Source organism: Anomalospiza imberbis, chromosome 37 (assembly GCF_031753505.1).
Source record: "Anomalospiza imberbis isolate Cuckoo-Finch-1a 21T00152 chromosome 37, ASM3175350v1, whole genome shotgun sequence".
NCBI classification, from domain to species: Eukaryota; Metazoa; Chordata; class Aves; order Passeriformes; family Viduidae; genus Anomalospiza; species Anomalospiza imberbis.
Window position 1 is genome coordinate 1,108,495 of NC_089717.1, and position 26,003 is coordinate 1,134,497.

Consider the following 26,003-nt stretch of genomic DNA (forward strand, 5'->3'; position numbering starts at 1 on the left):
AAGGGTGGAACTGATGAGTTCAGAAGCTGAACCAGCTGGGGGCCAGTGTTGTGGTTCCACATTGATCTGGGCCTTTGCTAAACTGCATTTTTCACCTGCTTGCCATCTCAGGCCTCTCCTTTCTCACAGGGGTCTCCTCCTTTAGACTGTGCAGATCCCAAGGGCTGTGCAGCCTGGCAGGAATGTCTCTCCATCGGATTCTGTCCTCATTGACAAGTGACCTGGCAACAAACCTCCACTCCAGGCTTTTCCATGGGGGAATTGAGCGCTGCACATTGGTCTCCATGCCACTGCTTTCCTCTTCCAGCTTCCTTGTCGATGGAGATCTCTGGCTGGTGATGGAATACATGGATGGAGGAACTTTGCAGGACGTTGTCAGACAGACACGCATGGCTGAAGGAGAGATGGCAGCTGTCAGTCGGGAGGTGAGGGATCCTGCCTGTGACTGCCATGCCTTGGACACGATGGTCCTTCCCAGCAGGGCGTGAGAGCAGGAGTGGCTCCAGGCTCAGGGCTTTGTTTCTCTGTTGTCTTTATGAGCTGGAGAAGAAAGAGCCCCTGCAGTGAACGGCCTGCCAGCAGCACTGCACTTCTACTCTGTTCTTGTTCTCTTTCCTGCTGTTGTGGCACTCTCTGTCTGTTTTGGATTTGATGTGCTGTTCTCAGCTTTGCCTTGAACCGTTTGCCTGGAGCTTGTCTGCACTGCACTCCTGGCCTGTCACAGCAAAGTCGCTGCTGGCAGAATTCTAAACTGTCCTTTCTTGTGTGATATATTCCGGCCATTGGTTTTTACCCTCGTGTTTCTTGTTCTCTCTCAGTGTCTGCAGGGCCTGCATTTCCTCCATTCGAACCGGGTGATCCACAGAGATCTGAAGAGCTCCAACATCCTTCTGGGAATGGACGGCTCTGTCAAGCTGGGTGGGTGTTCCTGGCCAGGCACGGCGCTCCCGGGGTGCGGCTGTGGGGCTGCTTCCCAGTGACGGCCAGAGCCCCACAAGGGCTGCTGGGGGCACTGCCCGGCCCCTGCTGCCAGCTGAGAGCGGCTGACCCTGCAGAGAGCTCAGGAGAGGAGCAGGCTGTCAGGGGTGCCTTTGCTCTGGCAATGGCCCTCCCAGAGGGGCAGGAGTTGGAATCTAAAGCTGCAAGGGAATCAGTAAAAGCAACTGCACGAAAGCTGAGGGTTTCTTTAAGGGTCCAGTTCAGTTCCATCTTTCCTTGGCTACAGCCCTGAGGACTTTTCCAGCTGACTTCACTGCTGCATTCTCAGACTGAGAGCGGGGAGTCTTTGTGCTTGGTTTCCTCATTCCAGCTGCCTTTGACAGTGTTTGCTTCTGTCCTCAGCTGATTTTGGCCTCAGTGCTCAGCTCAGCCCTGAGCAGGACCAGCGCAGCTCCATGGTGGGCACTGCTCACTGGATGGCCCCAGAAGTTGTCACCAGTTCTCCTTACGGCCCCAAGGTGGACATCTGGTCCTTTGGAATTGTGACCATCGAGATGGTGGAAGGAGAACCTCCTTACTTCAAGGAAACGAGGGCCATGGTAAGAGGCCAATTCTCCGTGGTTGCAGAGGCCTGTGAGCACAGGGTGAGCCTGCACTGGGAGCAGCAGCTGGAGGTTTCTGCACGTGGGGAAGGGAATTCCCAGAGGACTGGAGTCTCAACACAGACACATATTCTGCAGTCTCCAGACACAATTTGCTTAGGGATTTACGTTGTTTCAGTTCTTCTGGCTGTGAGGATGACCTGAAAATGTGAAGCAAGTGCACCAGCTCTTTACAATGGCTGTTGCAGCACCAAAGTTTGGGGTTTTTGGTTGGCATAGAAAAATGAGCTGTGAGCAGCATCTCTGCCAGGGAGGAAAGTGCCCATGGAGCTGGGGCTGGGAAGCCAGGGTCGATGTGAGCACTTGTGGGTGGGAAGGAAGCTGGCAGAGCGCTGAGTTTGCTTTTCCTGCAGGCTCGCGCTCTGATCCGGCAGAACGGGACCCCGCAGCTGCAGGAGCCCAGGCGCCTGTCGGCTCTGCTGCGGGACTTCCTCGAGTGCAGCCTGGAGCCGGACGAGGAGCGGCGCTGGTCTGCCCAGGAGCTGCTGCAGGTGAATGCCAAGCGGCTGCAGGGGAAGCAGCAGCGCCAGGGAGGGGTTTTCTTGTGGGGCCCCCTCCGATGGTCTCCGGTCTCGCTGCTTTCCACATGCAAAGCAAGCAGAATCCTCGCCTGGTTTGGCTTGGCAGGGGCCTTTCGAGGTCATCTGCACCTGGGGCCCCACAGCGAGCAGGGCCATCTTCAAGCAGCTCAGGTGGCTCAGAGCCCTGCCTGACCTGAGCTTGGATGTTCCCAGGGAGGAGGCACCTCCCACATCTCTGGGCACCTTCTGTCAGTGCTTCCCCACTCTCCTGCTAAAAAAATTCTGCCTCAGACCTAATCTGAGCCTGCTTCCCTCTCCTGAGTTTCAGACCATTTCCCTTTGTCCTGTTGCAACAGAGCCTGTGAGGAAGTTGACTCTGGAAAGTAACGGTTCATTTCTTTCTTTTTTCTCCTTTGGGCAGCACCCATTTTTATCATCAGCCAAGCCTCTCTCCAGCCTGACCCCTCTGATCACTGCAGCAAAGCAACTGAGGCAGCAGAGGAGGAGATGAAGCACTGGAGGACAGCTTTTAGTTACAGTAGTGAGTTAGGACAACTAGTTAGTTATGGTAGTTAGCAGTGCTAGTTGGTTATGGTAGTTAGCAGTGCTAGTTGGTTAAGGTAGTTAGGACAGCCTGTTTGTTATGGCTCTTATGACAGCCTGTTTGTTATGGCAGTTTTTTGAATAAAAACTCTCTTAAACCTCAACTCCCTTGACGTGTCCCTTCCTTCTCCCTGTGTGCCTCAGCTGCCCGGAGCAATGTGAGGGGAGAGCGGGCCCAGCCTCGCCCAGAGCTGAGCCCCAGCAGAGCCCTGGCAGAGCCCAGAGCAGCCTCGGCATCTGCAGAGTCAGCCTGGAAGGAGGCGCTTGGAGCCTTCTCGGCTGCACCCGACTCTTGGTTACAGACTGTGGGTGGTGGAAAATGCCACCGGCTCTGCAAGAGGGCAGAAGGGGCCCGGGGAAGGCCCAAGTGCTCCATGCAAGGGAAAAACCTGCCCTGGGTTTGTTATAAAGAACTATGTAATTGGTGGCTTTTGCTATTTCGTCTTGACTTCTGCAACTTATTCTTAATCTAAACGATTTTGATACAGTACAGTTTGTAATGATTTTTAACTACTTTTGCTGTAGTATAATTTGTCAGCATTTTGTGGCCAGTGCCCTGGCCCCTGTGTTGCTCAAATCCTCAGAACATCATTCATGGATGATATTTTAGTTTGTGGACAGTGTGAAAAACATACATTATAGTTTTGGCTTTTGCAAAGTATTGAAGTGGATGCTACGTGTTTTGCATTAGAATGTTAATAAGTGCTGCAGCGGGAAAAGCGCCAATCACTTGTTTTTACAACTTTTAAAAGTTTAATGATAATGAAATGGTTATAAAAATAGTAATACAATTAGAGTAATAAAAATTTAGTGTTCGTTTTATTACAGGACAATAAAAAACAAAGAATTACGGACGTCTGGATATTCTCGGGCACTTACGCTAGGACAGGCATGTTTTGTGAACAAAGGAATAACTCTTAAGATCCATTCACTGTTGCATATTCATACATACTTCATGGTTATGCATACATTCTATTTAAAATAAGAAACTCTCTCTGGAATATGTCAACTCCTTCTTTTAATCCCCACGGCGTCTTCCAATCTGAGCAAGGCCTGAAGAAATTACCTTCTTCTGATAAGAAACCCATAAATTCCTCTTCTCTGGAAGATTTGGGTGTTCTGTGACTGTTATCTCGAAGCCAGTATCTCATTATTTTTTAAAAAAAACACATACATATTTTCTACTTTAACTACTAAAGCTTCATTTTAACTACAAAACTACATTTACCATTCTATCAAAATGTTAATACAGCACTTCTAATCAATATATTACATATAATATTTGTTGTCGATGTCGGCGAACCCAATGGGAAGAATGATGATGTCTGACTTAGTTCAGAAGGCTGAATGATTTCTTTATTATAATTATGCTGTGATTCATCAATATACTATATAAAAGAGGATACTAAAAACTACATGCTGCTTTCTCTAACTGTCATATCTAACTCCCTCACAACTCGTGACCCTGTTCTCCAGAGCCCAGACACAGGTGGATCCGATTGGCCATCAGGCCCAAACAATCCACCGTGATCCAACCAGGCATTTGCTCCAGGTAAACAACTCTCCAAACACATTCCACAAGAGAAAAACAAGGAGCAGAAATAGAAATTGTTTTCTCTTTCACTTCTCTCAGTGCACCTTTATAAAAATCCTGAGAGAGAGAAATGTGCTTGCAACAAGTATTCAATTTAATATTTGAGAAAAGCCAATCATAAAATATGCATTTTTCACAGAGGACATCCCGAGGCTGCTGCAGGGACAGTGATGTCACCACTGTGACGTCATTGGGGATGGTGACATCATCAGGGACATCGTTGCTGTCACTTGTCCCCTCTCCCCTCCCCACATGGGATTTGAGACAAATTTGGGGAATTTTCTGGGAAGTTTCATTGAAATTGTCCCAAATGCTGATGGGAATTCCTGGGTGACGTCACTGGGGACACTTGGGGACACTCTGAGGACGCTCTGGGGACACTCATGGAGGCGGGGGCGGGTCAGGGGGTGAATGACCCCCTCGGTGCCTTGCAGCAGAGGCAGCTTTCTGCTGTGGCTGCAGCAGAGCCGGGTTATGAATGACAATGGAATAATTGGCTTCTGCATTTCTGCACTGGCTTCTGCGCGTTGCTATTGATCACAAGGACTTTGCTCTGGTACTTGATATTGAGATTGATTATTGATGATTCCTTGTAGCTGCTCGCTGGTACAATAAAATCGATCCGTTTATGTGTGCACCGTGTAACCAATTTAATGCTAGAGTAACAAATAGATATTCTCTCCTAGGCCTTAAAATATTAAAAATAGATGAATATGAAATAGATCAATAACAAATATTGAAATAGAGACTATGCAATGTTAAAATGCTTCTGTGTGGCTGACTCAGGTGTAAAACAATTCCATTGTTTCTCCCATCTGTGGACCAGCCTCACCAGGTGATAACAGTGACACAAACCTGAGAAGCGTTTATGAATTTATCAGGGGCTCTGAAACAACAGGATGGAACCAGGAGAAGAAATCAAATGTATTGACTTAATCTGCAGAATGTCCTGCAGACAAGTCAGAGGTGAGAACCAAACAAGAGTTCCTGGAACATCCAAAGCTCCCAGGAGTGTTTGAATAATGTCAAAACTCAGGGATGTGTTTGTAGCCCTGCAGTGGAACCGGATCCGGAGAACGAAGGGTTAAGTTAAGGGCGGGTTCTTTGGCCGAGCGCCAAAACCCTTTTTTATCCCTTATCAAACTTTTACAAATCTCCAAGAGTGAACTTTGTTTTTCGCACCCGGCTGGGGTTTGGGGGGCCCGGGGGGGTCCCCAGGCAGCCCCCGCTGCTGAGCACTGACCCCCCCTCCCCGGGGACCGGGACCCCCAAAAACCGCACCCGCACCCCCTTCAGTGCCCCCGACCCCCCCTCGAGCACCGACCCCCCCGAGCACCGGGCCCGGACCCCCCTTTGTGCCCCCCACCCATCACGGGGGTTCCGCCCCCTCCCCTTTGACCCCCCGGAGCCGCGGGACCCCCGGGAGCAGCGCCGGGACCGGGGGGGCCCAGGGATGTGAGCAATGGATTTGTCAGTGTGAAAAATGCAGATTGAATGATCGGCTCTTGGCAAATATTAACTTGGATACTCTGTGTGCTGTGTTGCACAGTTATTTTGTAGAACTGTATTAATCCTTTTGAAGTAGTGTGGGAAATGCAGTTTTGGGTTATGACATAATGTCAAAATAGAAACTATGCGATGTAAGATATTTTTTGTAAGAGCTCAAGGAATGGGTAGGATAATTAAGAAATTCTTCGCACGGAGATAACAGCAAGAGTTACTGCCTCCTTCTGGGAAAAGACAAACATTCTTACACCTCTCCTCTGTCTGTAATGAGCCACCGGGATTGAGGGGAAAAAGCTGACAAAAAGCAGAGAACACCCTTTGTTTGAAAAGAATTTATGCATCGTGGGTGAGATATTTGAATGTGCAACAGGCTACTGCTTTTAAGGGTTAACCCTTTGTTAGCCAGGCATGTTTTTGTGGCTTAGTGCCCAAACCCACCCGGACGTCTGTAATTCTTTGCTTTTTATTGTCCTTTATTGTCCTAACTCTGATTGTCCAAATTCTCATTGCTCTCACTTTTATTCCGGTTTTTATGACTATTTTATTACAATGAAGATTTTAAAACAAGCGATTGGCATTTTTCACAGTCAAGGGTTCCCAAAACCTGGCAGAAAGCTCACACAGCCTTGGACTTGTCCGTGCCAACTCTGAGATTTTATTGTGCCAGCGAGCAGCTGCAAGGAATTATCAATAATCAATATCAGTATTGAGCAGCAGAGCAAAATGCTCGTGGTCAATAGGAACCTGCAAAAGCCAACAGAGAAATGCAAAAGCCAACAGAGAAATGCAAAAGCATTCTGATTGTGCTCGAATGTCCCCAAGTGTCCCCAGTGATGTCACTCCAGGAATTCCCATCAGCATTTGGGTCTTGCTGCTTGATGCTTCACATCAGCATCTGGGAAATTTCAGTGAAAATTCCCAGAAAATTCCCCAAATTTGTCTCAAAGCCTGCGCAGGGAGGGGACAAGTGACAGCAGCGATGTCCCCGATGATGTCATCACTCCGATGACGTCACTGCGGTGACATCACTGTCCCTGCAGCAGCCTCGGGATGTCCGCGATGGCTTTTTGGCACCGCTCAGCCACTGTGCGGCCACCGGAGCCACCGGGGGGCTTCACGAGGAGCCTGCAGATGTCCCCAAGTATCCCCAGCAGGTGACGCGTGGCCAGGCGGGCACTGGCCTCCCACAGCCGCTCGGCCATGGCCGCCTTGGCCACCAAGTCCCTGAGGACATCGGGGGACGCCTCATTTGTTCCCTGCAGGATGGCCTCGATGGCCTCGAGCCGGCGACACATCCCCCAGACGAAACACCTGGCTCTTTTCCACGCGGCCAGCAAGTGCTCCAGGGGCCCCAGGGCCACCTCCGAGCGCTGTCCCCTTCCGCTGGCCGCCTCCTCCTCGTTGGTGGCCGCAGGCACCCGGACCCCAGGGGCGGCCCCTGCCGAGGCCACCTCCTCCCTGTCCGTCAGTCGCGGTTCTGGCGCGCTGATTGGTGAGAGCGGGGCGAAGCACGGCCCCGCTGGCGGCCTGAGGGCGGCCCTGGCTCGGCAGCGGCGCCATTGGCGGAGCGTCTGTGCGGGCCCGGGAGCGGCGGCAGCGGCCGGAGCGCGGGGAGGCGGCATTGGCGGAGCTCGGAGGCGGCCCCGGCGCAGGTGGGAGCCGCGCCGGGTTCTGCGGGGGCTCGGGGCTCGCTGCGGGCGGAGGGGGCGGCAGGGGGCTCCGGCGGCTTGGCGGTGCCGTGTCCGGCCCGTGCCGGCCCTGGGCTGAGGGCGCTGCGGGAGCGGCTGCCCGCGGTCTCCTTCCCGCCGCTGCCTGGGCAGGAGCCGCTGCCGGAGCAGCGCTGGCTCGTCCCGGTTGCTGTGGCTGGGACAGAGGTGGCTGCCCCGTGGCCGGGCCCGTGCGGGGAAATTCCCGTCGCCGGAGGTTTCTGTGGCCAGAGGAGACCGAGGAGTCCTGTCAAAGTGACTCGATTGCTGAGCAGAGGGAGAGGCCGTGGGGCATTTGCCATGCGCTCTCTGCCCTTGTTGTAGCACGCTGCCTCCTTTGGATGCTCATTTTCCCGGCCGCATCTCCCTCTGCCTTTGCCCACTGGCTGAGGGACTTGGAAGGTTCAGACTTCCCGATCCGCCTGTGCACAGGGATGATCCCCCCTTATTTTAGTGAAGTTTTCACAACATTCTCCATTTGCTGTTTCCCTTTGCAACCTCACCGATTTCTGTTGCAGAGTCAGAGATCCTCACCATGGGCTCTGCCTTCAGCTGTGCAGATTCCATCTGTGCAGGCAGGCAGAGCTTGGGGTGAGGGGCAGAGGGAATCAGCCCAATTCCTGCCCCAGGCAAGAAGAGCCAGGTCCATTGTCCCCACTTTGCCCCAGCAGTGTTAATTTGCATTTCTAAAGCTCCTCTGCTGGCTGCCTGGAATGCAGCTTCTCTTCCAGAGCAGCCTTCAGCAGCCTCACATGTGCCCCCCCCCACAACCTGCTGCTTTATTTATTTTTTCCTTCAAATCATCTATTTAGTGTTTATGAGTGAAAGGGTCACCTTTAAATCTCTTATCGTTTTGCAAAATGCAGCCTAAAGGTGAACGTCGAAAAACCCAGACCAAAATTTTGGTATCTCTCACACAAACATACACAAAAAAATTCCGTGGCAATTAATATTTTCTACTTCTCCTCAGAGTAAAAACTCATTCTCACATCCCTGACCCAAACCTAACCGGCAATATAGAAGTAGGATTATTACCAAAAATACTCTTCTGCTATAAACTTTGCACTGAAAGTGCAAGAAAAAAAAAAAAAAAACAAAAAAAAAACTCCACCAATGTGTTTAGTGTTAGAGTCAAGGCATTCCTTGATTCTGGCCAGGATGTGCTACAGAAATCATTCCATCCCCACATAGCCCAGATGTGCAGAGAAAATCGTTCCATGACACGTGGGTTTAACTGGATCGTTCCCATACTTGATACAGTCTGAACCAATCTAAATCCATTGGTTTAATGTTCTGTAGTTTCAAGTTGTGCAGTTTTTAGTATTTGGGTTCCTATTGGACCCGGATTCCTTGGCTTCTGCTGTTCATCAGGTCGGAACTGCTGGATTTCCTTCTCAGCCTTTTCCAGAGCAGGTGTCTCCAGCTCTGCCGGGGGCAGTGTCTGGGGTAGGTGTTGGTTGCTGTTTGCTGCTGGGCGTTATCTTTGTGGGTATCTTTTGGGCCATTCCCAGTGAGTTGAGAAGTTAAACTCATCTCCACTGAGTGGTGGAACATCCCGTAAAAAAACCTTTACCATTTCTTTCCCCGAGGCCAAGGCAAACCAAGGCTGAGTAGAGAACTAAAACGTTAAAAATGTTCAAGTCTATGACCTGGTGTATTTTCCATCAGTGCAATCCCAGGCAGCGCAGTGTGTGAGTGTGGCTGAGACCCAGAGTGGAATTGTGCCGTTGTCTTCGCCAGCAGCTGTGGCAGTGCAGGCCCAGAAAGCACTGAAGCTGCAGCAGTGGTAGCAAGGATTGGCCCCGGTGGCTGGAGATGCCAAAGGAGGGTGCCCAGGCAGAGGATTTGAGCAGAGGATGTGTGGGCAGGCCCAGGGGCTTGCCCCGCTGTGGAGCCCTGGCTGCTGCTGCGCTGCCTTCAGTGCAGGCTCCGTGGGGGCCTCCCATGCTCCTGCTGCAGGCGGGAAGTGCAAATCTCCGGGGCTTCAGAGCCCTGGAGCCCAGGCTGAGGGGTCCCCCCGTGCTCAGCTGTGCTGGGGGCTGTTTCTGGCCTCAGGGACACTTGGCATGGGCCACGCCACTTGGCCACCAGTGGTGCTGCTTTGGCCTCCTTAGGCAGGGCCCGATGTCCTGCTTGGATGTTGGGAACAGCAAAGTGCCAAGGCAGGCTCTGTGCCAGCCCAGCTTCCTGTGGGAGAGATTTCACAAGAGACAGGACTCTGGCCACAGACTGCTTTAAATGTACATCCCTTATCCCCACCCTACACTGGGTGGAGAATTACCAGGGTAAGGAATTCCCAAGATCAATTGCAAGGGAGAGAATTGAATATCTGCCCTGGATCTGGCACTTCTTCTTGCCAAAGCCAACGGCAAAACCTGTACCCATGGCATCTTGGTTTACATCCCTGAATCCTTCCCAGGGGCTGTTTGGGTGGGCTCTCCCGTGGCCAGGAGGGCAATGCCTCTGCCAGGTGCTTGTGGCCGACCCCGTCCCCTGGGTGCCGGGGCCCCCTTGGGCCCTGGGGTTGATCTCTGAGGGGCTGCAGGAGCTGTGCCATGGCCTTTGCCTTCAGCTTGGCCTTTTGCTCATCCCTTCTTGCATTCAGCTGCTGTGCCTTTGTGCCCAAGTGCTCCAGGGCCTTCTTCTGCCGCTCCTGCAGCCGCGCTCACTGCCTGTGGGTGCTCATCCTCTGAGAACTGCTGAGCTTTGTGCAAAGTCTTTCCTTTCTCCAGCGACCCAAAGCAAATGCTTAATAGAAAATCCTGATCCTTCCGTGTACAATCTACATTTCCCAGATGTGTCTTTGTTTTCCTCCTTGTGCTCAGGGTCCCCTCCCCAGCCCGTATCCCAGAGCCGGTCCCTGTCCTGCCGCAGTGTCCAAAGGCGGCCCCCCCGGCGGGCAGGGCCGGCAGCTCCACGGGGCCGGGCAGCGGCCGGGGCGTCCCGCAGGCTCCTGGGGGCCGGGGGCCACTGCCGGCCCTGCCCGGGGCTGGTGGGGTCAGGCAGCGCCCGGCGCTGAGCCCCGGCTGCCCCACAGCCCCGGCCCGGCCCCGCAGCTCCCCACAGGCCCCCAGCCCGTGCTCCCGGTCCCGCACCTCTGCGCCCGGTGCTGCCGCTGCCCACCACAGAGAAACCCCCTGACATCCTGACCTCCTTCTTTTCCTCTCCTGGAAACCCGGGATGGAAAGGATCTGGATCAGCTGGCAAATTCTGAGCACAGAACAGTGCTGAAATACATCCCAGTCCTCTGTATTTTTTTCTTCTTCCTCTTTTCCATCATCCTTTTTCTCACCACATAGATTCCTCCTGCTGCTTCTTGCTTTCACCATATTGCTGCACACTGCCCTTCACCCGATCCCTTCCCAGCACACCAACACCATCCATCCCCTGTTGTCCAAATCCCTTCTCCACTTCCCTTATTGCCCCCCTGGGTGTCCATGTCCTTAATTACCTCTGGAGGAATGTGCAAACTACCTCAACATTCTCCCAAGGGACCCTTCAGAGACATTTTGGGATCATCATCCCTTTGGCCAGGACCCCTCCCTGGCTTTCCCTTTTCTCCGCTCCCTGGGTGCCCTGCCATGTTCACTCCCCGAAGATCCCAGTGCACTCACTGCTGAGATTTTCAGTGCTCTCTCCCTGCTGACTCTTCACAGACCCCCCTGATGTGTCCCTCGTCTGTCTCCTGGTCACTCCCGGGTCCCCAATCGATCCCCGGTGCCACCGCCAGCCAAGGGAGCCGATCACCCAAAGTGGGTGAGGCACCTTCAGCTGCACTCCCTGCCCGCCGCCCCGGACGGTGGAAGGAATTCCGGATGAGCCCCAGGGTGTGCGGGAAAATTGACATCAGCAGAGGTTTCTGTCCACAAAGCAGACAGAGGAGTCCTGTAAAAGTAATTTCATTCCTAGAAATGGGAGAGGCCGTGGGACATTCCCCATGGGATCTCTGCAGTTGTTGGAGGACACAGCCTCCTTTTCATCCCAATTCTCCTGGCCACATCTCCCTCTCCCTTTCCCCACTGGCTGAAGTACTGGAGAGGTGCAGACTTCCCAATCCACCTGCTACATACCCCCTTCATATGCACCCCACTATTGTATAGCAGACGATATTCCTGGCTCTGTTAAGTCTTTGTTGTTCTTCGGGAAGTTCATGAATTGAGCAGGACCTTGGCTGAGCAGCAGTCTGTGTCATCAATTGATAGCATTTCCTGAAACCGATGGCTTCTCCTGTCACTTCCTTATGTACAGGTCCCTGGCCCTGTCTCGGAGCAGATTCACATCATCTGTTTGTAAAGACACTTTCCTCTTGTTCCTTTCATGGGGGTCCCCCGTTTTTGGGACATCCCCCCTGGAGCAGGGTGTCCCCTCTTTGCTGCAGCCCCAGCCCTCAGGCAGAGCTCAGCCAATCAGAGCGCACGGCGCTGATGACTCACCAGTTGCCAGGCAGACTCGCAGCTCCCAGCGTTCCCCACCTGGAGCCCACCTGCGCCCCCCCCTCGGCCCCATCGCCCCCGCGAGGGGAATTTGGGGAGGTGGGAGTGGGGCAGCGCCAAGGCCGGGCCCCCCCGCGCTGTCCTGGCGGGAGCGGCTGCAGTGGGGACCGAGTGCGGGCGGAAGCGGCCGAGAGCCCAGCGCTGCCCCAGCCCGACCTGCCCCAGCTCCATCCCTGCCCCTGCGCTGGGATGCTGTGGGTCTGGGGGGAAGAGGGAGCCGGCAGTGGGTGCTGGGCCTGGGGGCAGGAGGAGAAGGGAAGGAGAAGCAGGGTTGAGGAACAAAATGGTCAAAGGATGGGCGTGGCAGGAGAAGGTGGGATTGTGCAGGAGAAGGAGGAATAGCAGGAGGAAGAGGAGTGTGAGGAAGAGCAGAGACACAGGAGGAGGAGGAGCAGAAACAGGAAGCAGCACAAGGTTCCACCCCACCCTGTATCTGCAGCCTCCCCCCAGCCCCAGGAGCGCTGCTCCCCCCACATGCAGCAGGTGACTGTGGAGGGGGATCCAGGATTTTCACGGGGTGAATCTTGGTGTTTCTGAGCTTGCTTGGGATAAATGTTGGTGCTTTGGTTTTATATGTCAGCTGGATCTTTATTTTTTGGAGGAGGTTTTTGCTGAATTTTGAGGTGTGGGGATTTTTTTGTCTGTGTCTTGAATTTTGCAGTATTTCTGGGGTGAATCTTGGTGTTTTGGAGGTTCTCACAGACACAAGATGCCCAGTGATTTCCTGAGATGAAGTGGGACAAGGAGGAACCTCCAGTCCAAGGTGCTCTCCTCTTGTTTTTTCCCCAAACCAGGATTTGTCATTCCCGTACCGTGGCTGGATGGAGGAGGAGGAAAAGCCCCGGAGATCCTGCAGGAGGAGGGGCTGCAAACCCAGACCAGGGAGCTGCAGGGAGGAAGGAGCCCCCCTGAGCCAGGAAGGCGGAGGAGGAAAAGCCCCGGAGATCCTGCAGGAGGAGGGGCTGCAAACCCAGACCAGGGAGCTGCAGGGAGGAAGGAGCCCCCCTGAGCCAGGAAGGCAGCCGGAGATCCAGCCGGATATCGGGGCTGGTGGAGAAGCCTCATGGCAGGGAGAAACCTCACAAGTGCTTGGAATGTGGGCAGGGTTTCAGCCGGAGCTCCCACCTGATCCGGCACCAGAGAATCCACACTGGGGAACGGCCCTATGAGTGTGAGGAGTGTGGGAAGGCTTTCAGCCAGAGCTCCCACCTGATCCAGCACCAGGTGGTCCACACTGGGGAACAGCCCTACGAGTGTGGGGAGTGTGGGAAGAGCTTCAGACACTGCTCCAGCCTTATCCGGCATCAGAGGATCCACACTGGGGAGTGGCCATACGAGTGCTTGGAATGTGGGCAGGGCTACAGCCACATCTCCAAACTGATCGAGCACCAGAGGATCCACACTGGGGAACGGCCCTACGAGTGTGGGGAGTGTGGGAAGGGTTTCAGGCGGAGCTCCAACCTGATCCAGCACCAGGTGATCCACTCTGGGAAACGGCCCTACGAGTGTGGGGAGTGTGGGAAGAGCTTTGGCCAGAACTCTATCCTGAGAACACACCAGCGCATCCACACTGGGGAGAGGCCTTACGAGTGTCCCCAGTGTGGGAAGAGGTTTCACACCAGCTCCACACTCCTCTTACATGAGCGGATTCACACAGATGAGAGGCCCTTCTGCTGCCCCGACTGCGGGAAGGGCTTCAACCGCAACTCCAACCTCACCTTGCACCGGCGCATCCACAGCGGGGAGAGGCCCTACGAGTGTGGGGAGTGTGGGAAGAGCTTCTCACAGAGCTCTCACTTGACCCAACACCAACGGAGGCACCAGTAAGGGAAGCCCTGAAATAGTGTAAAAATTTAACAGGGTAGAAATCCCTTTGGATTTAGGTAAAATGTTCCTCTTTGTGCTTGCAAACATAAGTAAAATATGCTGTTTAGTCTAGTAACTGGAGCACAAGCAAAACTGCCCCAGCTAAAGAGAAAGAATGCAAATTTGTAAGCTAAAGAGATAAGAAAGACTCCTCCAACCTTGAAACAGACATCGCAGAGGGACCCAGGAGTTCTCTCTGTACTTTCTGACAAAAAGTGAGTACAAGTGTAACTAGCTGTAAGCGTAAGGCAAAATCAGAAGAATGAATATGCATGAACCTATTGTGAAATTCTATGAATATGTAAATTAGCTAGAGTAATAAAAAAGAATCCGGAGTTTTCAGGGACACACATGGCCAGTGAAGGGAAAAGCCTGGCGTGCGCGCGGCGCTGAAATACGTACCAAATCCTACAAATCTATCGGAATTGTAAGCTTTTCATTTTTCACCTCAATTCTCCCAGCGAGTGCTCCGAGTGAAAGAAGAGCTTCCAGTGAGGGAAGAGAGTGAGGGAAGAGCTTGCAGTGAGGGAAGAGAGTGAGGGAAGAGCTTGGAGTGAGGGAAGAGCTTGGAGTGAGGGAAGAGAGTGAGGGAAGAGCTTTGTGGGCTGCTCCAGCTCCATCCCCCATGGGAGGATCCAGGCTGGATGATCCCCAGTGACCCCCGTTGGGCAGAGCCCTGGTGCCCCCGAATGGGGAATAAAACAGAGAGGAAAACAATGGAGCTGATAAAGGGGCCGATATCTGAGGCCTGACTGAGCAGCAACTGTGGGAGACACAGACACAGTTTAAGTCTCCCTGGGCAAGAAGTGACCAAGCAACCTGTTGTGAGACTTTGTGATAAGATAATGTTCCCAGGTGCCGTGATGTCATGAAGAATGCGTAACCAATGGGAAATTGTTAGCAAACATCGAGCCCTATCTGAGCACCACACAAGTAAAACCCTGTATAAACACCTGGTACCCTCAATGAAATTGGCTTCTGGTCTAAACTCGGCTGTCCCCGTCTCTCCATCGTGGATAAGCCCTGTTGTGGGTGATCCCCGTTGGGTGGGGGGAAGGTGTTGGAGGGATTTCTTTCCCTTCTGCTTGTGCTGCTGTGTTTGGTTGGTAATAAATTCCCTCCGTGTGCCCAGGCTGGGTCTGTTGTCCCCGTGCCGGTGCTCGGGGCGGGATCTCTGCCGTTGCTTCTCTCCAGTCCCGGGCCTCTCCTCAGCCAATGAGAGAACGCGATGGACAAGAGTCAGCCAATCAGAGCGAGCGGGGCTGATGACTCACCAGTTGCCGGGCAGACCCGCAGCACCCAGTGTTCCCCACCTGGACCCCACCCTCCCTGCCCAGTCCCGGCCCCCGCGTGGGGTCCCCCCAAGTCCCTCCCCACTGCCCCCCATAACCTGGGCTGGGTTTAACTGGGAAGCTTTACTGGGAAGACTGGGAGCAGGCGGGCAGGGGCAGAGTGACAGCAGGGTTGGGGGGACACACGACCCCCCCAAAATCAGCGTGGGGATGAAGCGGGGGGTCCCGGCCGGGCCCGAGACCACGAGGAGGGTCTGCAGCCGGCGGCGGCTCAGGAGCTCTGTGTGCAGAGAAAAGGGGGTGACACCGGGCTGGGGGCCCCGGGGAAGGAGCACACACGCTCCTAGAAGCTGAGCCCAAGCGCCAGGAAGACGAAGCCTAACTCGGAGCCCCCGATCCCTGCCAGCATCTTGCTGTGGGCGGCATCCACTGGCATCTCTGGGGGGTCTGCAGGGGTATTGACCCCCCAAAACCTCTCAGAGACACCCCAAACCCTCTCCCAGTCCCTTCCCAGTCTCACCAGGACTCACCCTGAACCCTCCTAGTCTCTTCCCAGCACAACCAACCTCATCCCAACCTCTGCTTTTCCATCCCCAATCTCCTTCCAGCTCCTCTAGACTCACTCCAATCCTTCCCAGTCACACCCAGCACCTCCAAACTCCCTCCCAGTGTCCAGCAGGACCGCCAGAAGCCCATCCCACCCTCCCCAGCATCCTTGAAATCACTTCTCAGCCCTTCCACACCTCCAAGCCCCTCTCCCAGCTGAAACCAGGCTGTCTCCAACTCCCTCCCAGTTGCTCCCAGCACATCCCAGTGGCTCTGGCAGCGCCCCCAATTCCTCCCTTGTACCCCACTGCCGGCTCAGGGAGTGCTCCAGGCTGATGTGCTCCACCTGCCAGCTGCAGGTGAGCCCGCGCCAGGGGGATGTTTCCAGCAGCGCCAGGAGCTGGTAGGTCCAGTCCTTGTTGGGGACCATGTCGGTGGCCTCCACAGAGAGTTCCTGTTGGCCCTGGAACCACCTCAGCTGGGTGTGGACAGTGTAAAAATCCATCACGGAGCAGCCCCGGCTGGGAGCTCGAGGGCACCAGCGACATGGATACGCTGGGGGACATTGGGAGAGAGCGGGAACAGACTGGGATCAGCTGGGGGGAACTGGGAGAGAGAGGGGAGGTGTGGGGTGGCCTTGGGAGGGACTGGGAATGGACTGGGAAGGACTGGGAATGGACTGGGAAGGACTGCGGAGGCACTCGGAGAGATGGGAGGGGATGGGGGGCACTGGGAGGGAGGATGGAGGTCTAGGAGTGAACTGGGAATGGACTGGGAATGGACTGGGAGGGACTGGGGCGGCACTGGGAGGAACTGGGAACGAAGTGCGCGGCACTGGGAGGCCGAGTCCAGTGCGGGGCACTCGGCGCTGCGGGTCTGCCTGGCAACTGATGAGTCATCAGAGACACGCGCTCTGATTGGCTGAGAGGCGGCAGCACCACGCTAGGCTGAGATGGACAGCCGGGAGGCACTGGGAGAGACTGGGATGGACTGGGAGAGCCACGGGGCTCAGTGGCAGGGACACAAGGTCTCGGGGATGGGCACGAGGAGGGCTGAGGGCTCTGGGCCGATCCCAGGGAGGTTTTGAGGGGCTCCAGGGTCATTGGCAGGGCAGGGCCCGAGGGGACACGCTCTGCCCCGCGCTCACCTCTGGGCTCCGTGAGGAACGGGCTGAGATACTCGTGGTTGTACCGGCACAGCCAGTCCGCCGCAGCCCTTTTTTGCTCCATAACGTCTGGGTCGCTGTTCCAATACCTGGCTGCTGTCTCCCCATAGGGGGTGAACCCCAAAAAGTGCCCCACGTCGCAGTCGAACATCGCGTACTGCTCCCGATTGTAGATGAACCTGCTCAGGTACCTCACCTTCTCCGTGCCGTTCATGAAGTGACACTCGGACTTTCCCACGTACTGGAACACCCCTGTGTGTGCAGGACACAGGTCCGGGGGTGCCCCCCCAGCACCCCAGAGCTCCGGGATCCACCCCGGATCCCCACTCCGCACCCTCTGTGCCCCAAGGCCGCCATGGATCCCTCCTGCCCGAGGTGCCACTTCCTCTTTTCCACCCTTCCCCCATTTGCCCTTCCACATCCTCTCTCCTCCCACCTCCAGCCTCTCCCCAGATGAGTTTTGGGGTGCCATTTACTCCTTTTCCTCTTTCCCAACCTTTTAAACACAATTTCCCAAAAGCCCAGCCCCGCTTCCCGCTCAGTTTTGGGGTCCTTCCCTCCTATTTTCCCTACTTTCCCACCCTCTCCCGACCCTTCCTCACCTGCCCCCAATCCTCAGCCCCTCCCGCTTTTCCTTTCTGGGTCCCCTCCTCCTCCTCCCCCTGCAATTTCGGGCCCCCACCGCCCCCTTTTCCCCATTCTCCCCCCTGTCCCACCGCCTCCCGCCCCCCCGCTCTCCCGAGAGCTCCGCGCCCGCAGCCGGGGGGGCTCCCAGCACCACCAGTGCCACCAGTACGGCCCCAGCTGCCGCCACTCGCCCCATGGCCAGCGCCGCCCAGGGAGCACCAGCCCCAGAGCGGCCGCGCTGCGCTGGCAGCACCAGTCCGGAGCAGCGCGGGCTCAGCAGCGCCGCGCGCTCTCATTGGCTCCGAGCACTTTTGGGCACCGATTGCCGAGGCTCTGCCACACAACCGATGACTCCTCAACTCCTCGCGCTCCCATTGGCTGCAGCGCGTTTTGGCTGCGTTTGGATTGGCTGAGCGGTTCCGGGACGCTGCAGCCCCGGCTGGGGCTTTTCCAGGCACGGGGAGCCTTGGGGCGCTGCGCAGCTGGGAGCTCAGCTGTGCCCAGAAATGTGTGCCCGGCTGCGCGGGGTCTCAGGGGTGCCCGTGGCGAGGGGTGACGCTGGCCCCATGCCAGGCACCCCCCAGAGCCGCTCTGTCCCTGCCCCCCGCAGCCGCACAGGGACAGAAAATGGAACCGAGGGTTCCTGCCTGGGGACAAAGAGCGGGAGAGATCCCTCAGCAAATCCGGCACGGGCACAACTGACCCGGCCCGGACACAGGGAGGGAATTTATTACCAACCAAATCACACCAGGACAAGCAGAGGGGAAAGAAATCTCTCCAACACCTTCCCCACACCCAACCGGGATCACCCAGAACGGGGTCACCGGGGCTCTGCCCAACGGGGCTCACTGGGGATCATCCAACGTGGATCCTCCCATGGGGGATGGAGCTGGAGCAGCGCACGAAGCTCTTCCTGCACTCGGGGCACTCACAGGGCCTCTCCCTGGTGTGGAAGTGCTGGTGAGGGACGATCTCTGAATTCCACCTGAAGCTCTTCTGACATTCCAAGCACTCATAGGGCCCTTCCCCAGTGTGGATCCTGTGGTGCTTGGTGAGGTCAGAGGTCCCACTGAAGCTCTCCCCACACTCCCCACACCCACAGGGCCTCTCCCCAGTGTGGGTGTTCTGGTGTTCCACCAGGTTGGAGCTGCAGCTGAAACCCTGCCCACATTCCAAGCACTTGTGAGGCTTCTCCCTGCCATGAGCCTTCTCCACCAGCTCCGTGTTCCTGCTGGATCTCCGGCTGCCTTCCTGGCTCAGGGGGGCTCTTTCCTCCCTGCAGCTCCCTGGGCTGGGTTTGCAGCCCCTCCTCCTGCAGGATCTTCGGGGCTTTTCCTCCTTCTCCATCCAGCCGCACCCTGGGAATGACAGATCCTGGTTTGGGGAAAACCAAGGTGGGAGCACCTTGGAGAAGAGGCTCCTCACTGCCCAAGTCCATCCCTAGAACTCAGCAGGAGTCTTGTGTCCATGGAAATCTCCACTATATCAAGGTTCAGCCCAAAAAAACTCTCCCAGGACTTCCCGATCTCTGATCTCTCCACTTTTGGGGTTCCAGAGGTTTCCTTTCCCTGGGATGATGGGGGTCCAATGGCTCCAGGGGTTCCCCCTTCTCCGGCGTCTTGATTAGGGATGATCCAAGGGCTTTTGGGGGTCCATGGGGTCCCTTCTGCCCTGATGCTCTACTTTGATATCCCAGGGGTCCTTCCTCTCCTGGCTCCCCCCCTTTCCAGCCAGCCGGGGGTCCCTCAGCTCCAGGATCGCACCTCTGTTCTATCCCCAATCCAAGGGTCTCAGGGGTTCCCCTTCTCTGCTCCCCCGGGGGTCCCCAGGACCAATGTTCTCCCCCTGGTGGCCCTGGGCAATGGCCACGTGGACTCCCAAAGATCCCCCCAAGGGGCTCAGCTCTGGGGTCCTGCAAGATCCAAACCTACACACACACACACACACAGAAAAAAAAAAAACACCCATCCCAGGGTTTATTTGGGCCTCCCAGATGATATTTGGGGCTCAATTCCACAATCTGCAAGCTCCAAACACACCCCAATAAAAAAAAAACCTCTCAGGGACCCCCCGACAGATTTGGGACGAGCTCCCCCTCCCCTCCCACATGCAGGATGAGCTGGGGGCGATGGTCCCGGGGTCAAGGGTGCTGCGGCCACAGGAGGCACTGGAACCTCCTGTTTCTCCTCCTTTTCCTGCTCCTGCTCCTCCTCTTCCTGCTCCTCCTTTTCCTCTCTCCCTCCTCCTCCTCCTTCCTCATCCCACCTCCTGCCCAGTTCCTGCCTTCTCTATATTTAGAGTGGAGAACCTTGTTTGTTTTTAGAACGAGAACAAAGATCCCAGATGGAACACGGCTTGCTGGTTTTAGCCAGAAGTGTCAGTGACTAAAGGTCATGTTTGCTCTGCTTTGGTGCCGTCCTTGTTCCTCCTCAGTGTTCAGGCTGGGCTATGGGGTGTCCTTGTTTGCTGCATTTTCAGAGCTCCTCCTGGATCCTTTGGGCAACAGGCTGTGCCCTGGGAGGGCTCTTTGTGCTCCTTTGTGACACAGGAGATCCTTCCAGGCGGTTTCTGCGTGAGCTGCTGCTGTGATGTCACAGGAGCACTGCCACGTCCCCGAGGTGTTCCCGTTGCTGTGGCACACGGAGGCCTCAGTGTCCAGAGTGGCTCTGGGCACTGCTCGTTGCCGGAGGATCCTCCTGCCCGAGGCATTCTCAGCAGCCAGCCCAGCCCTGACGGGTGTCCTTCTGTGCTTGCAGGGCTACAGTCTGCAGACGTGTGCAGCGCAGCCAAAATGATCCAGCACGTGGCTGCTGCAGTTTGCACGCTGTACTCTGTGGCGTATGCGGGGTATTTTTTAACCCACTTGGCACGTAAGTCGAGGTTTTCCCTTGGTGCTGTGGCTTTGGGCTTGCTGTGTGCTTGCTGTTCTTCCTCTGGGCCTGAGCTGACTTTGTAACCAAATTGCCATGAAGATACCATTGCTCTGGGAGAGCTCCTGGCAGCAGCTGCAGCTGGAAAAGGGGGTGTCTGCAGCCAGCGGGGCGTGCACAGCATTTGCAATGAGCCCTGGGGGGTTCTGTTCCCTCAAGCGGGGAGTCTGTGGCAGCAGAGCCTGGAACTGCCTGTCCAGCCAAGAGCTGACCCAGCCCAGTATTTTGTGCTGTTCTCTTGCTGTGTGAAGGGACTGTGGCTCCTGGAGGGACGCTGTGAAAGCAAAATGCTCTCTCGGGGTTGCCTTGCTCCGGGGCATTTCCCACCCAGGCAGTTTTTTTCCTGACAGCATCTGGTTCATGTTCCCTCTCCCGTTGCAGGGCACCTCATGAGTGGATCCCCAGCAGCTCCTCCTTCGGTGAGTGGGAAAGGAACCTTTGGTGTTTGGAATTGTGCAGCAAGTTGTGACCTCGGCATGTGGCAGCCGTGTGCCCGCCTGGGAGGCTGAAGGAAAGTTCCTGTCAGTGTCCTTGCAGCAGCAAAGGGATCCCTGGGAGTTTTCTCCTTTTCTTTCTGTCCACAGGGCACAAAAGCAGCACCAGCACCTCCTCTGGCTCCCTCTGCTTCCAAAGAGGAGGCCAAAGAGGAGGAAGGCAGCAGTGAGCTTCCGGCTGTTCCGGGGGACGATGGTGAACATCCCTCAGTGCCGGGAGATGACAGTGAACTTCCCGCTGCTCTGGGAGACGAGGGCGAACATCCCGTGCTGTGGGAACACAACGGCGAGGCTCCTGCGGTGTGGGACAAGGACAGTGGACATCTCCTGGTGTGGGAGGAGGACAGAGGACATCCTGTGTCTTGGGAAGAGGAGGGTGAACTTCTCCCAGCATGGGAAGCGGACAGTGAACGTCCCCTGGCTTGGAAAGATGATGGCGAACCTGCAGCACTTTGGGAAGAGGACGGAGAAGCTCCCTGTGCTTGGGAAGAGGACACTGAACCTCCCTCGGCTGTGGGATCCTGGGCTGAACATTCTGACAGCAGCACAGCCCTGCAGCCAGAGGGGAGAGGGGAGTGGTGCCTGATGCAGCTGAGTACGTCTGCTCTGTTCCTGTGTGCCAGAGCAGGGTGCTGTGTGTGTGTCTCGGCATCAGCTGCACCCAGTGCTGCTCTGCAGCTGAATGTGCCAGGGTCATTTCTTGTCCTTCCCCAGCTGAGACCAAGGGGCTGACGGCCCCAGGGAGGGGGGCTGCATTCTGGCTCTGCTGCAAGGCGGGGTCTCACTCTGGGAGGGAGCGTCTTCCACGTGGTTTCTTTCAGGGAACACCGTGAGCCTGGCGGAGCCTGCCGAGAAATACCTGGAAGTGGAGCAGATTGGCCAAGGGTAAGTGCACGGCAGTTACTTCTGCACAAGCAGGCCCAGGTGTTGTGCTGGTGCAGGATCAAGTGAGAAGTCAGGAGAGCTCCAAACACCTCCAGACACTGGGGTACCATCCTGCTGTCCCTCAGTCCTGATCAGAATTGATACCTGTGCTCAGAAGGCACCGTCAAAGGCCCCTGAGGCTGGCAGTGTCCTGCCTGCAGCAAGGAGCAGGACCTGGAAGATCTTCTGTCCCTGGAATTGGATTGCCTAAAAGAGCCACTCACCATCTGGTGACTGTCAGAAAACAGTTCTCAAGGATAATTCTTTCAAATATTTTGCTTCAAAAAATATCCTCGGGTCAGGATTAACAACCTAATGGTTTAGAAACAGAAACCAGAGCTGAACTAATAAGTGCTCTATTCTAGCACAGGTAGTAGAGCCCATACATTCAGTAACAGACACAGAGCTGATGCACTCTGGGGGAAAATGCATCACCTGCCTGATGGCAGGACCCTTGTGGATCCTGCAGGTCTTAGGCAGGAAATGGGAAAGGATGGAATGCATTCTTTTCCAGTTCTTTGGACACCCATTGCTCACTTCAGGTTTTGAACTAAAGCAGTGCAGCGTGGACATTTGGGATTTGCTCCAGCCCAATTCCTTGGTGTTGGGTCTCAGTTTTCTCTGGCACACCTTGCATGGCAGAGGGCTGGTGGCTGCTGCGCTGTTGTTGGAAGGGTTGATGCCCCCAGGTGTTTGTGAACGCTGCAGGCAGCAGAGATCTCCTGTCTGGGCTGGCTTTCACTGCCAGGGTCTAAAGCGCTGCTTCTTTCTTCTCTGCTGTTTTGTCTCCAGGGCTTTTGGAACCGTTTCGAAAGGACTCGACAGGGCCACTGGAGGAGATGTCAGTGTCAACACGCCCAGCACGTCTGGCAGCTCTCCAGGGCTCTCCCCTCTGCTGGGAGCTGTGGCTGCAGCTTTGGGGGCCAGCAGAGCTTTCCTGCACAGGCTGCTCCTCTGCAGGCAGAGCCGTGTCAGCCTGCAGAGCACAGCTGGGACAGACTTGGTCCTTCTGAAGTGCCCAAAGGAATGCGAGGAGGGCAATGGATGTGTGTGTTTGGTTTGTTGTGCAACCCCAACCAGAGCAGTTGCATCTGAAATCATGACCCAATCCCATAGAACTGCTAAAGGGTTCCCGGCTGTTTTGCTCTGTTTGCACAGAACCACAATTACCCCCTGCTTGCAAAGTGTGTTTGAACAATAATGAGAGTGTTGAGGCCACTTGAGAAGACTGTAGGTGCAGAGAATGTGGTTAGAGCTTGGAGGCTGACAGCTGAGGGGCCATTTCTGCAGGGCTTGCAAGGCCAAATGTCTCTGGCCACGTGTCCTGTAAGCAGCCCCCAGCGAGCAGAGCAATGGGCTGTGGGAATGGCACTTGCTGAGCTCTGGTGTCCCATCCCAAGGCAGTTGGGCACAGCCCGGCTCCGTCGCCCCAAAAAGACTCGCTCCACGTTTGCTGCGGCCTCCTGCCACAGACTCCTCCAGTTAAAGGTCTGCAATGTCCCTTCAGGTGGCCATAAAGAAAATGAGTCTGAGAGGGCAGAACAGGGAACGAGCTGTGAATGAGCTCCTGCTCCTGCAGGACAAGAAGAACCCCAACATTGTCAGCTCTTTGGACAGGTGAGTGCTTATCCCGTGCCCGGGCCCTGCCTTAACCTTTCCTGGCATCCGTAGTCTGTAGCCTGTTTTGAAAATGCCTGACCCAGCCGTATCTTCCCAAAACAACAGCCTGGCAGTTCGCTCCCTCCGTGTGCTTTTGTTGCTTTGGTTTGGTTTTTCCTTCAAGCTGACCCTGTTTTCTGTGTCTTACAACAAGTGCTGGTAAACCACAGCAGAAATTATTTCCCTTGGCTTCTTCTTCCCAGCCCTTTCCCATTGCTGCAGATGCCAGGAAGACCAGGTTCTTGTTCCCAGAAATGCCTCGTTTGCCCATTTGTCACTGGCCTTGCCTGTTTCTGAAGGGACTTTCTGAAAGGTTTTCTGACCCCTTTTGTCCCAAGTGCTGCCCGGCCTCCTCCCCTGGATAACCCTGGGAGCTGTGTTGCCTTGTTCTGGAGGGAAGGGTGGAACTGATGAGTTCAGAAGCTGAACCAGCTGGGGGCCAGTCTTGTGGTTCCACATTGATCTGGGCCTTTGCTAAACTGCATTTTTCACCTGCTTGCCATCTTAGGCCTCTCCTTTCTCACAGGGGTCTCCTCCTTTAGACTGTGCAGATTCCAAGGGCTGTGCAGCCTGGCAGGAATGTCTCTCCATCGGATTCTGTCCTCATTGACAAGTGACCTGGCAACAAAACTCCACTCCAGGCTTTTCCATGGGGGAATTGAGCACTGCACATTGGTCTCCATGCCACTGCTTTCCTCTTCCAGCTTCCTTGTGGATGGAGATCTCTGGCTGGTGATGGAATACATGGATGGAGGAACTTTGCAGGACGTTGTCAGACAGACACGCATGGCTGAAGGAGAGATGGCAGCTGTCAGTCGGGAGGTGAGGGATCCTGCCTGTGACTGCCATGCCTTGGACATGATGGTCCTTCCCAGCAGGGCGTGAGAGCAGGAGTGGCTCCATGCTCAGGGCTTTGTTTCTCTGTTGTTTTTATGAGCTGGAGAAGAAAGAGCCCCTGCAGTGAACGGCCTGCCAGCAGCACTGCACTTCTCCTCTGTTCTTGTTCTCTTTCCTGCTGTTGTGGCACTCTCTGTCTGTTTTGGATTTGATGTGCTGTTCTCAGCTTTGCCTTGAACCGTTTGCCTGGAGCTTGTCTGCACTGCACTCCTGGCCTGTCAGAGCAAAGTCGCTGCTGGCAGAATTCTAAACTGTCCTTTCTTGTGTGATATATTCCGGCCATTGGTTTTTACCCTTGTGTTTCTTGTTCTCTCTCAGTGTCTGCAGGGCCTGCATTTCCTCCATTTGAACCGGGTGATCCACAGAGATCTGAAGAGCTCCAACATCCTTCTGGGAATGGACGGCTCTGTCAAGCTGGGTGGGTGTTCCTGGCCAGGCACGGCGCTCCCGGGATGCGGCTGTGGGGCTGCTTCCCAGTGACGGCCAGAGCCCCACAAGGGCTGCTGGGGGCACTGCCCGGCCCCTGCTGCCAGCTGAGAGCAGCTGCCCCTGCAGAGAGCTCAGGAGAGGAGCAGGCTGTCAGGGGTGCCTTTGCTCTGGCAATGGCCCTCCCAGAGGGGCAGGAGTTGGAATCTGAAGCTCCAAGGGAATCAGTAAAAGTGACTGCACGAAAGCTGAGGGTTTCTTTAAGGGTCCAGTTCAGTTCCATCTTTCCTTGGCTACAGCCCTGAGGACTTTTCCAGCTGACTTCACTGCTGCATTCTGAGACGGAGAGCGGGGAGTCTTTGTGCTTGGTTTCCTCATTCCAGCTGCCTTTGACAGTGTTTGTTTCTGTCCTCAGCTGATTTTGGCCTCAGCGCTCAGCTCAGCCCTGAGCAGGACCAGCGCAGCTCCATGGTGGGCACTGCTCACTGGATGGCCCCAGAAGTTGTCACCAGTTCTCCTTACGGCCCCAAGGTGGACATCTGGTCCTTCGGCATTGTGACCATCGAGATGGTGGAAGGAGAACCTCCTTACTTCAAGGAAACGAGGGCCATGGTAAGAGGCCAATTCTCCCGTGGTTGCAGAGGCCTGTGAGCACAGGGTGAGCCTGCACTGGGAGCAGCAGCTGGAGGTTTCTGCACATGGGGAAGGGAATTCCCAGAGGACTGGAGCCTCAACACAGACACATATTCTGCAGTCTCCAGACACAATTTGCTTTGGGATTTACATTGTTGCAGTTCTTCTGGCTGTGAGGATGACCTGAAAATGTGAAGCAAGTGCACCAGCTCTTTACAATGGCTGTGGCAGCAGCAGGGTTTGGGTTTTTTGGTTGGCATAGAAAAATGAGCTGTGAGCAGCCTCTCGTCCAGGGAGGAAAGTGCCCCTGGAGCTAGGGCTCGGAACCCGGGTCGATGTGAGCACTTGTGGGTGGGAAGGAAGCTGGCAGAGCGCTGAGTTTGCTTTTCCTGCAGGCTCGCGCTCTGATCCGGCAGAACGGGACCCCGCAGCTGCAGGAGCCCAGGTGCCTGTCGGCTCTGCTGCGGGACTTCCTCGAGTGCAGCCTGGAGCCGGATGAGGAGCGGCGCTGGTCTGCCCA

At 55.5% G+C, this 26,003-nt stretch overlaps 2 protein-coding genes and 1 pseudogene across 2 annotated transcripts in view; 1 reads left to right on the forward strand and 2 right to left on the reverse strand.

Annotated features, from left to right (window-relative positions):
• LOC137464127 (zinc finger protein 850-like) overlaps positions 1–26,003 on the reverse strand; it is a 263,388-nt gene that overhangs the window by 218,929 nt on the left and 18,456 nt on the right. The gene's annotated exons all lie outside the window — the stretch shown is intronic.
• LOC137464121 (zinc finger protein 850-like) overlaps positions 1–26,003 on the forward strand; it is a 242,347-nt pseudogene that overhangs the window by 176,514 nt on the left and 39,830 nt on the right.
• Positions 15,526–17,792, reverse strand: LOC137464183 (class II histocompatibility antigen, B-L beta chain-like). Its single transcript, XM_068175501.1, is given in 6 exon segments — positions 15,526–15,620; positions 16,032–16,243; positions 16,245–16,283; positions 16,522–16,531; positions 16,876–17,145; positions 17,620–17,792. Coding segments are annotated over 6 exon segments (723 nt in total). The 5' UTR covers positions 17,717–17,792.